This window comes from Brassica oleracea, chromosome C1 (assembly GCF_000695525.1).
Source record: "Brassica oleracea var. oleracea cultivar TO1000 chromosome C1, BOL, whole genome shotgun sequence".
Taxonomy (NCBI): domain Eukaryota; kingdom Viridiplantae; phylum Streptophyta; class Magnoliopsida; order Brassicales; family Brassicaceae; genus Brassica; species Brassica oleracea.
The window spans coordinates 12,532,343-12,546,327 of NC_027748.1; the positions used below are offsets into that span (position 1 = coordinate 12,532,343).

A 13,985-nucleotide genomic window follows, 5' to 3' on the forward strand; every position below is an offset into this window, starting at 1 on the left:
TTGAAGATTATTTATGACCATATTTACATCTTCCTTATTATTTTTTTGCTATATATCTTTCATCTTTCTTGTATTTTTTTCTTTAATATTTATCATTTTTTCAATTCTTCTATGGAACTTCATCTCATTTTTTTCATTCCTTTTGCTTTTGCCTTCACATTTTGTAGAACCTCTTATACATATCTTTAATATCTTCCATTCTCATTTATGACCTCATATTTCTTATCTTCATAATATTTTTCTCTCTCATGTTTCTTTTTTTTTGTCTTCATATCCCATATCTATCAAATCCATCCTCCACTATTTTTTACCTTATTATCTCATCTCTTCTCTTTTGACTTTGACTTCTCATTTTTACATCCTTATTTTCTATTTTCATTGTTCTTCTTTTTCATTCCTATTTCTCATCTATCTTATTTTTTTTGAACTTTATATATATCTTCTTCATTCTTCTAAAATTATAAATACCAGTCAAACAAAGTAAAGAAATCAAAACTACAGATCAAAACCAAAAACTAGGTAAAATAGTGAATTTCTTTTATAGAGATAAAACTTTCACATATCTATTCATATAATTTTGTATATAAATATGTTGTGAGGCAGAGAATTCAGTTGGAGATTCCAAACATATACATACCAGTACGGGTTTTAGAGAGATTTTCTTTGTTTTAGATAAAATATATATATTTATCATGGTTTTCCAAATCTAAATTTTTATTTTTAGTACACAGAAATTAATCTTCCCACTTATCTTATAACATCATCTTTTAGATCATTGTTGGGATAAAAAAATGATTTTTTTAACACCGGATAAACAAAATGATTAATGTTATTGAAATGAGATTATTTGCAGATGACTTTTTTTGTTTAAATTTCAAAAGAAAAGTTATATATCATTTTAGACATAACCAACGATTATTTGACTTGGTGAAGAGGATATATATTTATTTTTATTTTTGTTCTTCCTATTTGTCAATGGATATACTGACAATCAGAATACCTAAAATCATGTTATTTTAGTTTTTATTATGTCAATTGTAACTGGCTCTTTTGGTAGCGAGAAATACCTACACTCCTTAAATATAGAGCAAAATCACATAACTTATTACTTAGCAAATACTAATTAACTGTATGTTGTCTAGCTTACTGCAGAGAAGGAAAATGAATGGGCAAGAAGATGATTATGATGATGTGTATATATACATTTCCAGTCCAAGCTTTATGGGAATAGCTGAAGATGATGAGATTAATGATATCATGGGTGCCGCATCTGGTGCTGGTGATCAAGATAGTGGAAATACTATAAGAAACATTATGCCCATCCCTCAACAGATCCAAGAACCCGAAAAGTTTTTTTCGCTTTCTTTAATTACATTATGCAACTTTCTATCAAATTTTTGAGATTAATGGACGTTAATCACTCTTTTACTTTTGTTGTTTTTCTTTTTGTGTGTAGTATATACCAGGAGTGTCCTCATCCTATGGGAACCCAAGCGAGGGTAGATGACATACAAAATGCACCAGTGGAGCGTGATTCGTTTATGAATGATTTGTTGGCCAGTCTATCTAGTCCTCTAGGAAATGCATTAGCGGCATATGATTCGTTTGTGGACGACGATTTTTTGGACATTCCAGCTCCACCTTCTTCTCCTACTTTAATGCTCAATCCTGGAAGCGATTTATCAACAAAACTTGGTCCGATGATTAATGATAGATCAACATTGACGGTCAATCCACATGACACACAACCAGGAAGTGATACACCACTAAATAAAGTTGATTCTGGTGGTAAAACTTTACCGATTAACATAAAATCATTGTTGGAACTTTCTGATATTGCTATGAATGAGTTGATTATGCTGGGAGAAGTGAACACTCCATCATGGATAATAGACTCAAGCTCTAACAGAGTAACATTGGACTATCAAGAGTATAAAAGTTTTTTCAAAAATGGTTTTGAAAAACCTCCTGGATATGTTATAGAGGCTTCTAGGGAAACAGCGACAGTTCATATGGAAAGCTTGGCTCTGGTCAAGACTTTTACGGCGGTAACAACCTCTTAACCATTTTTAGTGCCAATTATTCAAAAAAAAAAAAATAGATATACCCTACATATGTTTCAAAACCCTAATCATTTACAGTCTTTGTTTTTCTTTTCTTTTTGGACAGGACAACTGGATCAACGTGTTTGCGCCTATTGTGCCTGTGACATCAATCCATAACCTGATACCCAAAGGTTCTGGTGGGCCTAGAAGTGGATCACTTAGACTGGTAATTGTGTCTTTGAATCATCTCTAATATTTTCTGATAATCCAAAAAGAATAAATATTTCAAGTTGGTGATTAAATTCTTTGGGCAGATTACAGCAGAATTTCAAGTTATTTCTCCCTTGGTGCCAAAGAGACAAGTAAAGTTTCTTAGGTACTGCAAGATGCTCAGAGTGGGGTTTTGGGTGGTTGTCGACTTCACTCCTCGTCAAGAAAATCTGAACTTCTCGTCTGATGATGGTTCTTACCGCTTACCTTCAGGTGCTATCATAGAAGATTGTGGCAATGGTTACTCCGAGGTTACTTCTAAATCATGTATCTTTTTAATTTGGTAGTATAGATCACTTCTCACTTTCAATGTGAGTTGGGTTATATATATATATTTGGTTTCACTTAGAAATACTACATAGAGAATATTTGAATTTACAGGTAAAGTGGATTGAGCAAATCGAATATGATGAGAGCTTAATCCCTCAATTCCCCGAGCTTTTGATAAGTTCTAGAATCGGGCTAGGTGCGAAGAGGTGGCTCACAACGCTGCAGAGACACTGCGAAAATATTTCAACCCTTGCATCTATCAACCTTGATGAAATTTACCCAGGTGACTCTAGTTTTTTTTTTTTTAATGTTTCTTAAATACGTATTGAAAAATGGATGAAAAACACAATTTGTCTATCAATTGCTAACAATTATTAAAACGCGATTTAGTGTTTTGGCAGATATTCAATACAATAACTAGATTATGTTTAAGGCTAAAATATAATTACAAGTCCATATATAGTATCACTTAGGGTTTTGTGATATATGTTTCCCATGTAGGAAACTGTCTTCAAAAGTTGCAACTGAAATAGTGAAGCTAGCTCAGCGTATGACTATAAACTACTACTTGTGTATCACTGCCTCTCCGGCGAGCATATGGAAGAGTAATGATTCAGAGAGTGCGAGACAAGACATAAGAGTGATGATCCGAAAGAACAAACGTGGGTGAGCATACCAGGATTGTGTTGAGTGCAGCCACTTCTCTTTGGTTACCAGTGAGCAAGAAAACAACGTTTGATTTCCTCATCAACCCAAGTTTCAGAAACCAGTGGGATATCTTGGCCATTGATGTCACCACCTCCATTGAAGAAAAGATCAAGATTCAAAAATCAAGATTCCATAGAAACGAAGTCTCTCTTCTTCAAATCGTGAGTTTCGAAACAGATCTGCTCTTTCTTTTTATGTTGTTGAATATATGTTTTTCAAATATAGTTTGCAAAAAAAAAAAAAAAAACAGGAACCAGGTAACTCAGTTCTACAAGAGACGTGGAATGATGCATCTGGTGCATTACTGGTATATGCACCAGTGGACATGGAGAAGATCCTGGCAAGTGAAAATTCAGATTCTGTGCAGATTCTTCCTTCGGGGTTCTCGATATTGCCAGACGGAGGAGGAGAGACTGATCCAAACAGAAGTCGTGTAGGATGTCTACTAACACTTGGATATCAGATGTTGCATAGCGTTAAACCAGGTGAAGATGTCGATCAAGATTTTGTCAAAAAAGTTGAGCTACTCATGGATCGTACTATGGGCAAGATTAAATCTGCTTAATCTAGATGATTATAGATACCTTTGCTTCTTTAGATTCAATTTGCTATGTTTTTATGTTATTTGCATGACTGAAACTTATCTCAGCTTTCCTTCTGTTCTTTTAAATATGTTTTCATCAGCTTTAAACCGGATGATATATATATATATTTTTTTTTTCTTTAAGTTTTTTGCATTTCTTTTACTTTAAAACATTTCTGTGATACAGGTTGTTTGATTTGATTTCCACTATGAAGTATAGAAATGAACATACTTGATGGTGCACAAGAGATAATATATAAGTGATGCTAATAGGTAAAGCAAACATATATAGACAATGTGCTTCAGCCTGAAGTGTATAAAGCAAACTAAATTTCGTCACATGAATGACATTATCAAGACATGAGGTTAAACCAAGACAGAAGTAAAAGATTTTCTTACTCTTATTATTCATTGTATCATAGGGAAATCCATCAAACATTATGAATAAGATCTTCCTCTTCCATTTCAACGGTACAGTCATAGACGGCCTTATGATCTCTCATAAAGATCACAGATTAATGGCTTCAAATGATTTTTTTCTCATTCATCCCTAATGGCCAAAAACAAGTACTATATATATATATATATTATTTATTTTTTTAAACTTTACTTTTTATTTCATCTTCAAAAACTTTCTTACAGGGACTAGCCTACCTTTAGGAATCTAACTAAGAAACCTTTAAAGAGACTTAGCAATGCCCTTAAAAAAACTTAGCCAAGTACCCAAATAAGTAAGAGAAGAGCTACTAGCTAGCCTCATGTTTCTAGAGTGTGGATCCAGCTTCAAAGACATAGTCTTCTTTAATTCCTGAATGATAGCTTAGGTAGGTCTGCAGATTCCAGAGTGCAAACGAGAGTTTCTCTCTTTCCAAATCAAATATATGGTAGCTTGGAAGAGTAGTTTAGTGATGAGGATACTATTAGTATCTAAAGTGGGCGCCTTTAACCACCTTAAACAATCCTCAAACAAAGTAGGAGGGGATAAGTGCAGGCGAGAGCAGAAATGGGACCATATCTCAGCACTGTATGTGCAATCAAAGAACAAGTGTTGCATGCATTCATCAAAGCCTGAGCACAGCAGACAGCTCGGAGACACATCAACTCCCCAACCTCGCACTCTATCTCATGAAGCTAATCGATTCCAAGCAACCAGCCATGAGATGAAGGCATGTTTTGGAACTCAATCTTTAAACCAAATCTGCGAATGCCAAGATACCGACGGACCTGGCAGATGGAGAGTGATTCAAGTCTTTGCTGTAGAGAAACGGTTGGAAGACGATTGCACTATAGGAGTATGCGAAGGAAGGCATTGCTTTAGTAAGGTTATGATAGCATTTCTGCTTCGAAAAGCACTCAGCCACCACTCACCATTTACTAAGGCTTCAGCCACTGTCGCATCCTTATGCATACCAGAAGCTAGCTGTTTGACCCGCCCCAACCTCACACACCACAAAGGGTCTCGCGACCGATCTCAGCTTACATAACTTCTTCCAAATCCAGCTGTCTCCTCTACGAGACTCCAGCTCCCAAAAATTGGCGGATCCAATTCTAGGACCCCACAAGTACTATATATGCTTTACTCTACCAGGTGAAAAGTGAAATTCAAAAAAGAGACACAAGCTGAAAGAAAAAGTGGGAGAAGGAGAAACATACTTCATCTTGTGCTGATTATATTCTCTATCATCAGGCGAAATATTGTAGCTCACTCACCTGAAAAAGCTTATCAGGCGAAACGCCTACGCGACAGCTGAAAGGTGAAAACCATAGAGCAGCTCATGGCGATGAAATGTGAAACCCTCCCAAAGAAGAAAAGCGACTAATAAAACGAAGCATTTACATTATGAACATTGGGGGATATATAGAATATTATGTGAAAACTGTGTGATGTCGCACCTGTCCGAGTGAAAACACCATCAAGAACGTGCCCCTTGGCGAGTGAAGCTGGTTTAAAGGAACCAACGAACCTGGGAAACCAAAAGGGAATATGACTAAAAACATATATGATTTAACATATGTAAGAGATGTAATGAAAGCATAAGCTCATACTGTTATTCTCCATGCTACGAGAGAGCCATTATGGAAATTAAAGCAACTAGACGGATATAGCAGCTTTCTCCTCCCATATTAGAGCAGGATTAACGCAGAAACCCCACATGGGGTTTTTTATTTTTTTTTTTATTTTTTTTTTATTTTTTTTGTCTGATTGTCTGAGAAAAAAAAAAAAAAATTAAATATCAACCAATTGCGGGCCGCCACGTGTCAGTGGGGCCCGCAAACAGTTGAAAAACTCACCAAACGTCGGTCCTTATTTCAGCTTCCCTGGGATCGATTTTACCCTTATCTGTGGCCCCCCCCACCTAAAAATCCCACTAAAACCTCTATTTCCCTCCCGATAATCCTGGCCTTAGGTCCATTAATAATTATGGCAATATTCCTCATAGGGAAAATGGCATATTCCTCTGTGAACTAATTGTTCATGGCTTTTTCACACACGAATTTTTAAATCATGCCAAAAACCACATGAACACCGGAAAAGTGGTTTATTCCCCTATGAACTACTTTTTCTGGTTTTTCACATACGAACTTTTAAACCATGCTAAAAAGCAGATGAACAACTCTATTTTTGAATAACATACACAAACTATCGATTTTTAAACTAATTCCCCTAAAACCGTAAATGATGTTATTTAAATGTTAACTAGGTTTGTGACAGGTGGAGAGCCGGTTTAATTTGGATTGATAAATACTATGTAGTTTTATCCTTTTTCTCTATTTTTTGTCAACTGTTCTTCTTTTTCGAAAATAGTTTTACTCTTCGTCATCAATTGGAGATAAAATTTATTATTCCACAGAAGAATAAAATATTTTACATGATGCATAAAAAAAGAAAAGCAGTAACTACTAGCTTACAATCTCCATGTATTGCCACAAGGAACTATAAAATCGGCGCAGTATCTCCAACTGATGATGAAGAGTTAAACGATTTCTGAAAAAAGAGCAATTGACAAAAAAGAAAAAAAGAATAGAACGACATATTTTTTTTTTATCAACCCAAATTAAACCGGTTTTCCACATGTCATAAACCAAGTTAACGTTTAAATTACACCATTACAGTTTTAGGGAAATTAGTTTAAAATAGATAGTTTGTGTACGTAATTCTAAAAAATAGAGTTGTTCATGTGCTTTTTGGCATGATTTAAAAGTTCGTGTGTGAAAAAGCAAAAAAAAACTAGTTCATAGGGGAATAAGCCACTTTCGTGTTGTTCATGTGGTTTTTTGCATGGTTTAAAAGTTCGTGGGTGAAAAATCTGGAAACAATTAGTTGATAGGAGAATATGCCATTTTCCGATTCCTAGTATGCATGAAGCCTATGTCATCCGTGTTCTAGTCTACAAAGCGTAAGAAGCGGACCAGGCTTTAAATGGGCCTGTTCAAACGCGACCCAAATATGTATCGGGCCACACATATCGTTTCGATACGCCTTTTAAGAAAACTCGAGCACAGAGACATGACGGTGTCATCGCCGTCGAGATTAAATCCTCTACCGCCGCCGATCAAATAGATCGATACAGAGAGAGAGGGGGAAGAAGATTCCGACATTATTGAGTGAGTGGATCCGGGAGAGAGTAAACAGAAAGAGAGAGAGAGAGAGATGGCCATGTCTCAGATTGTGAACACGTACCCGCTTTCGAACTACAGCTTCGGAACAAAAGAACCGAAGCTCGAAAAAGACACCTCCGTCGCGGATCGACTCGCTCGTATGAAAATCAAGTACGATTCATTCTCTCTTTCCTCTTTATCTTCTGTTTCCGCTACCTGCTGAAGAAGATTAACAGAACTAAGAGAAAGAAAGAAAAAAACCCTAGAAAGCTCCGGCCTTTACATGCTTAGATCATCATCTTTCTTATCATACCTGCGATCTTGCTTCTGCAAAATTTACTAGCTTCACCACAAATTGTTTTTTTTTTTTTAGGGAAACCAAATCAAAGAATTTTCCATGGTCTCCTTTGATTTCATTTAGTTTCTGGGTGTTATCTCCTGGTGAATATCGTTATAGCTTATGTGGCGGTTTTTCTCAAGCAATCGGTTTCATAAAACTAGAACTTTGATACATGTATTAGTAGTAGAACTGGTAATAAACATCTGTTTCAGTGAAGAAAAAAAAAAATCAGCTATAAACTTTTTTTTAACTGAAAGGAGAACATTTTTGTTCTGTAAGTTGGTCCAAAGTCTCATGCTCTTTTCCCAGTATAAGTGATTATGTCCTAGTCTGGAGTTTGTATTGTTTTAACTCTACACATTCTGATGAGTGAAGTATTGTCTTTCTTAGTTTGTTGATATTTGATGGTGTGTTGCGTTGCAGCTATATGAAAGAGGGCATGAGGACTAGCGTTGACGCCATTCTGCTGGTATGTGTTATTCCTTCTTTCTCGAGTTGTGAGCTTCTGTTTTGCTGTTTTCGGTTGACTATATATGTTATCCAACTCCTCTGTAGTTTTTTTATATGTTGGAGCACCACCCTCTGTCATACAATCAGTGGATCAGCTATGTAGTTCATGAATTGCATTCTTATATTTTCATAGAGATATTGCTACTCAAGTGTTAAAACTTACTTGTAGTTAATCTTAGCGCTCTCTGTAAACATGCATAATTTAACTTTATGACATTTTATTAAAGGCATCTGCTTCCTTATCTAGTTGCCATCTCTGACTCAAATTTGTGCTGTTCGATTAAAGCGCACTTAGTCAAGCCACAAGCTTTATGGATTTAGTGGACTTGTGCTAAAATTTTGCTGCTTCGTCTAGTCAGTTATATTATGCTTCTTGTGTTCTCGTTTATTTCATTCTTTGTGTGCACCCTTCCCCTTCTAAGTTTTCATGTTTTGGCTATAGAATAACATCTACTTCACAGCTCACGCTCTCATCTCTTGACATTTTCTTGAAAACATAAGATAATATATTGACATCCTAAAGGTCAATCTTATAAACGTATGTTAAGTGAATGATCAGTGTCATGTCTAGAACTGTTACCACCGACTATGATTTCAGATTTGTTATATACCTTCCAACCCTAGGATTTTTATTGATACCTTTGGTTGATCAACCTTTCAGGTACAAGAACACAACCATCCTCACATACTTCTCCTGCAAATTGGTAACACCTTCTGCAAACTTCCAGGTGGACGCCTGAAACCTGGAGAAAATGGTATGCAGCAACCATCTGTTTATTTGTACTTTCTGTACTGCTGCGATTTTCTTTGTTGATTCAGTTTTGGGTGAACTGTGTTATGTCTTGCAGAAGTTGAAGGCCTGAAGAGAAAGTTGACCAGTAAGCTTGGAGGCAATTCCGCTGGTCTTGTACCTGATTGGAAGGTACTATCCTGGTTTCATCTTTATTTCTTTGACTGATAGTGACCGGATATTTATGTATAGGTAGATACATTAAAAAGAATTAGTTCAGTGTGTGTCATGTTCTTCCACTTAATGCAAACGAGAAGCAATTCAAACCTTTTGGTTATTACACTTTGGATTTCTAGTAATGAGGGATTCATAGAAGGACACAGAGATAGGTCTGGTTTCTTTGGTATAGATTGATATGCTTATTACGAGTGCTTACATGTCTGATTGATTCATGTATATTGCTTTGATCCGACGTTCTCGCTTTTTTTCTCTTTAACAGGTAGGAGAATGTGTTGCTACTTGGTGGCGTCCAAACTTTGAAACCATGATGTACCCTTACTGCCCTCCTCACATCACGAAACCAAAGGTATTAGGAAACAAGAAGGCAATGTAGCTTATCAACAGCCTCTTTTAATCATCTCCTAAGTGTGTTTTGTTTATATCTTCTATCTGTGGAATGGCAGGAATGTAAGAGACTCTATGTGGTTCACTTGTCTGAGAAAGAGTACTTTGCAGTGCCCAAAAACTTGAAGCTCTTGGCCGTCCCTTTGTTTGAACTCTATGACAACGTTCAGGTTTATATTTCCTGATACTATCAAACTTTTAATAATGGGTTCTTACCCCCGAAACTTCTAATCACAATATTCGTTTCCTTGAACAGAGATATGGACCAGTTATATCGACCATTCCGCAACAGCTATCCAGATTCCATTTCAACATGATTAGTTCGTGATTCTAATTACTTGGTGTTCAAGAACAAGAAACCTTGTTTGATCATGAGCTTCTTAGGCAGAGTTCAGAGATGATGCGTGTGGGTTTTCTTACATTATAAACTTGCTCTGGTTCATTAATGAAGAACCGGTTCATTCATGTTTCAGCACAAACAGATTATTGATCTGGTTCCGATCTAAATGCATTCGTCATTATATGACTAAAGGCTGTCTTGCCTAACCGTTGAACATCTATTCACTCAGTGTTAAATGATATTTTCTATTCTCGAATTTGTTTAACATTATTAGATGATGATGACATTAGATGTGGTCACTGGCGATTAGTCTGACGGCAAATTATATTGTGGTCAATCAAGACAAGAGTACACTTTTGTTTTTTTGCTTGCCTCTCAATCTCTCTGTTCATCGTTTTCAATAAGCACTTTTCACAGGCCAATAGAGCCAGCAATTAGAAAACAAAATCAGATTATTTTTAAAATTAACGACAGCTCTTTGACGTAAGGAATTGAGATTTTAAAAGTAACAATATTCCTCAAATAAGTATTTATTACTCGTCCAATTGTCAAGAAATACAAAATTTTCAGACGAAAAACTATAAAATAATTCCCTACAACAAATAGGAGCGGAGTGTTGACTTCACTACAAAAGTACAAAACATTTACAAAAATGTTTTCCAGCCAACTTAATATTCAAAATATTATTACTAAAAAAACAAAGAAAACATATATCTCGTAGATAAACTTTAATATTACTTGGAGTTCTTGGTCTCGCAAATACAATCTGTCTACTTGCTATTGATACTTTCCTAAAAGACACTTGTTTAACAGATTTGGATGATTCTCTACAATCATTGTTTCATTATTTACAATCATTGAATTGAATCAGACACGACATTCCAACCAGATTAGGGTTCGTAATTAAAAAGTTCATTGAGTAATCCTTACGTAATCCAAATTAGAGAAGTCTGTCATATTTTTCGACTTCTTGCTAACGTATAGACATTTTTGTGTGTGATACTGTAGATTCATAATAAACCTCCCTTGCAATTTGTAGATTACATTGATATCTTATACTTTGTTCCTCCAGCAAATAATTTTTCCATTGCGATGGGGTTTACTGCTAATTTGTTTCTTGAGTTGAAAACTATAGATTTTAGCACTGTATCAATAATATAATTTCATCTAAGTAGACTTTTGCTACACCTAATCCAGCGTTACATATATTCCATTATGACTTTTGTCTTCACTCCTTATACAAATGCTTACAATACGAAAACATGCATATAAATATCCAAAGTTTCATGTGGGTCTAACTATATAATATACAGGTCTTTTGTCTTTCATTTTAAGCAGCCCCATTTGGTCATTTCTTAAGTATGTAGACTCTTATTTGTGGACTTTGGTGATGTATATATGTTCTCTAAACCATAATATTCACACATGTTTCAGAACAGAGATAATGGCGAAAACGAAATCTGGAGAGATGCTAAAGGAGAGACAAAGGAAAGGGTTCTGGTCACCTGAAGAAGACGAGAAGCTAAGGAGATTCATCCTCTCTCATGGCCATTCTTGCTGGACCACTGTTCCCATCAAAGCTGGTCTCTCTTTTTAATCTTCTTTCCTCAATACTTATTTGTTCTTTGGATGATCCCTAGTTACCTTAGTCTTTTTTTTTGTGGGATTGAATATGAAAAGGGTTACAAAGGAATGGGAAGAGCTGCAGACTTAGATGGATTAATTACCTAAGACCTGGGTTAAAGAGGGATATGATTAGTGCAGAAGAAGAAGAAATTATCTTGACGTTTCACTCTTCCTTGGGAAACAAGTAAGCATAACCCTGACTGAAACCCTAACCCTATTGTTCTAGTAGATGCTAAAGATAGCACTTTTTGGGTGTGAATAGGTGGTCAAAGATTGCGCAATACTTACCAGGAAGAACTGACAACGAGATAAAGAACTATTGGCATTCTCATTTGAAAAAGAGATGGCTCAAGCCTCCATCTATGTCCTCTTCTTCTGAATCACGTGTTTCTTGTAGAGAAAGAAACCCCCAAACCTTAGTCTCGAATCACGTCATCTCATTCCAGGGACTTCCTGATAAGACATCTTCATCTCCATCAGAAGAAAGCAACAACAACTATCTATGTTCTTCTGGTCCTGAGATTCCAAGGCTTTTCTTCTCCGAGTGGTTTTCTTCTTCTGATTTGACAGACTCCAACCACAATCATGCTCCAAGTATTGAAGGAACTATCTCAGATTACCAAGAATCAGGTGACGTTGATCGGTTCCATTACAACAATATGATGATGAACAACAGCAACTGGACTCTTGAAGACATTGTCTTTGGTTCAAAGTGTCAGAAGCAGGAGCATAACGTTGATAGAGAGGGCCTAGATTGTAACTCTTCTGATATTTTATTTTCTTCATCAATAATGATGTAGCTATGTTACGTCTAAACTAATGTAAATCAAATTTATAAAGTAAATAATCATGGTAAGATGTTTAAAGATTTTCAAGATTCATTAACTTTATAGTCTTTATTGAAGATTCTAGACACAAGAAGCAAGCAAACTCTTAGTTAGCTAAATCAAACACAAAGTTTCCAGCTACAAATACATCATATAAATATGATCTAGTGATAGTAAAATTGGCAACACAGATATGCGTGGAATGTAGAAAATGTTTCATATAGCAGAATAGCTGTAGTTATCAGCATCATCAATGGAGAAGGGCGGCGAAGGAGACTTGCAGAAACAGTGACACTACAAGAAAACAAGACCTTAACGACTACAATATTAGTAGCTAATTGGTTGTAATATGGGCATTAGACCAATTAACTTCGAAAATTGATTGGTCGTTAGAAGCTGGTTGTAATTAATTATTCGAGGCACATTGGGCGTGATATTACGACTAGACATATTAGTCGTACACTGGTCGTAACCTTACGACCAATTTACCTCTAATGTCGATGTTTATTAGTCGTGAGGTAACGACCACTTTACATCGATTTTAGACGTTCATAGGTCGTAAATTTGACAAACTTTATTTATTTATTTTCGAATTTTGTATTTATTTACGAATTTCATATATTAATTAAAATCAAATATTTAAATTTAGTTTGATTTAATTTTTAAAATTTTGATAAAATTAAAAGAAAATATCTAATATCCGTAAACATAATAATATCCATAATATAAAACATTCAAAATACAAATTAATTAAAACCGGAAAAAACTACGCATTAAGGTTTATTTCGTCGAAGAAGTCGGATGATGTGCCGGAGGTAGAAGCAGATGAATCCGGCTGTCCGAGAAAGGTACTCCCGTAAGAGTTTCTAGACGCAAGGTTCCTAAGTCTCTTTCTACGGCCAGCCATAGCAATATCGTCAATCTGAAAAAAAAACAAAAAAAATAGATGGTTATAAACAATTCAAATTTTTTATATAAAAATAATCTAAACTTATTCTAATTCCATCATAATCTAACTCCATCCTAATCTAATTCCATCCTAAACTAATTCTAAACCTAATCTAATCACCAAACTAACCACCTAAAACTAAAACAAAAAAAAATAAACTTACCTAGAGAGAGAAGGGAAGTCGTTGTTAGAGAGAAGGGAATGAGCAACCAAATGGCTTCGCGAGGTCCGAGTATATATAGAGTTTTGGTGTTAGTCGTAAATGGGTTGTAATATTACGACCAATGAGAGACTAGCGGTCGTAAAGGAGACGTAAATTTACGACCAATGGGGGACCAAATAATATTACGAACAATTAGGGACTAAATAAATTTTTTATTTACGACCAATTAAGGACTAATAGTCGTAAAGAAGAATTAAAATTACGACCAATGTGGGACGAAGTCCTTTACGACCAATTAGGGACCAATGTGGTAAGAATTAAGATTAGTCGTAACTGAGTCGTATTTACGACTAATTAGCTTTGTTTTGTGTTTATACCCTAAAACCGAAACCCCAAACCC

At 35.5% G+C, this 13,985-nt stretch overlaps 3 protein-coding genes and 1 pseudogene across 3 annotated transcripts; 3 read left to right on the plus strand and 1 right to left on the minus strand.

Moving 5' to 3' along the window:
* The first annotated feature begins 1,028 nt into the window (after window positions 1-1,028).
* LOC106297574 (homeobox-leucine zipper protein HDG6) lies at window positions 1,029-4,010 on the plus strand. The gene is given in 8 exon segments (XM_013733788.1): window positions 1,029-1,349; window positions 1,457-2,048; window positions 2,170-2,271; window positions 2,360-2,566; window positions 2,697-2,869; window positions 3,090-3,242; window positions 3,244-3,454; window positions 3,544-4,010. Coding segments are annotated over 8 exon segments (1,971 nt in total). The 5' UTR covers window positions 1,029-1,131; the 3' UTR covers window positions 3,859-4,010.
* A 3,367-nt stretch (window positions 4,011-7,377) lies between these two features.
* Window positions 7,378-10,276, plus strand: LOC106343002 (pre-mRNA cleavage factor Im 25 kDa subunit 2-like). Its single transcript, XM_013782098.1, has 7 exons — window positions 7,378-7,647; window positions 8,240-8,285; window positions 8,988-9,081; window positions 9,175-9,248; window positions 9,556-9,642; window positions 9,740-9,850; window positions 9,937-10,276. The coding sequence occupies exons 1-7, from the start codon at window positions 7,529-7,531 to the stop codon at window positions 10,006-10,008; spliced, it is 603 nt and encodes a 200-aa protein (XP_013637552.1). The 5' UTR covers window positions 7,378-7,528; the 3' UTR covers window positions 10,009-10,276.
* Window positions 10,277-11,326: 1,050 nt separating this feature from the next.
* Window positions 11,327-12,446, plus strand: LOC106331838 (transcription factor LAF1-like). Its single transcript, XM_013770260.1, has 3 exons — window positions 11,327-11,603; window positions 11,701-11,830; window positions 11,909-12,446. The coding sequence occupies exons 1-3, from the start codon at window positions 11,411-11,413 to the stop codon at window positions 12,444-12,446; spliced, it is 861 nt and encodes a 286-aa protein (XP_013625714.1). The 5' UTR covers window positions 11,327-11,410.
* A 793-nt stretch (window positions 12,447-13,239) lies between these two features.
* The window catches only part of LOC106331848, a 13,171-nt pseudogene continuing 12,425 nt past the window's right edge, over window positions 13,240-13,985 (minus strand).

Coding starts and splice junctions, on each gene's coding strand:
- LOC106331838 (XM_013770260.1), top strand. CDS start 11,411: ATGTATATATGTTCTCTAAACCATAATATTCACACATGTTTCAGAACA. Junction 11,604..11,700: donor CACTGTTCCCATCAAAGCTG/GTCTCTCTTTTT, acceptor GAATATGAAAAG/GGTTACAAAGGAATGGGAAG. Junction 11,831..11,908: donor CACTCTTCCTTGGGAAACAA/GTAAGCATAACC, acceptor GGGTGTGAATAG/GTGGTCAAAGATTGCGCAAT.
- LOC106343002 (XM_013782098.1), top strand. CDS start 7,529: ATGGCCATGTCTCAGATTGTGAACACGTACCCGCTTTCGAACTACAGC. Junction 9,249..9,555: donor GTCTTGTACCTGATTGGAAG/GTACTATCCTGG, acceptor TCTCTTTAACAG/GTAGGAGAATGTGTTGCTAC. Junction 9,643..9,739: donor CTCACATCACGAAACCAAAG/GTATTAGGAAAC, acceptor GTGGAATGGCAG/GAATGTAAGAGACTCTATGT.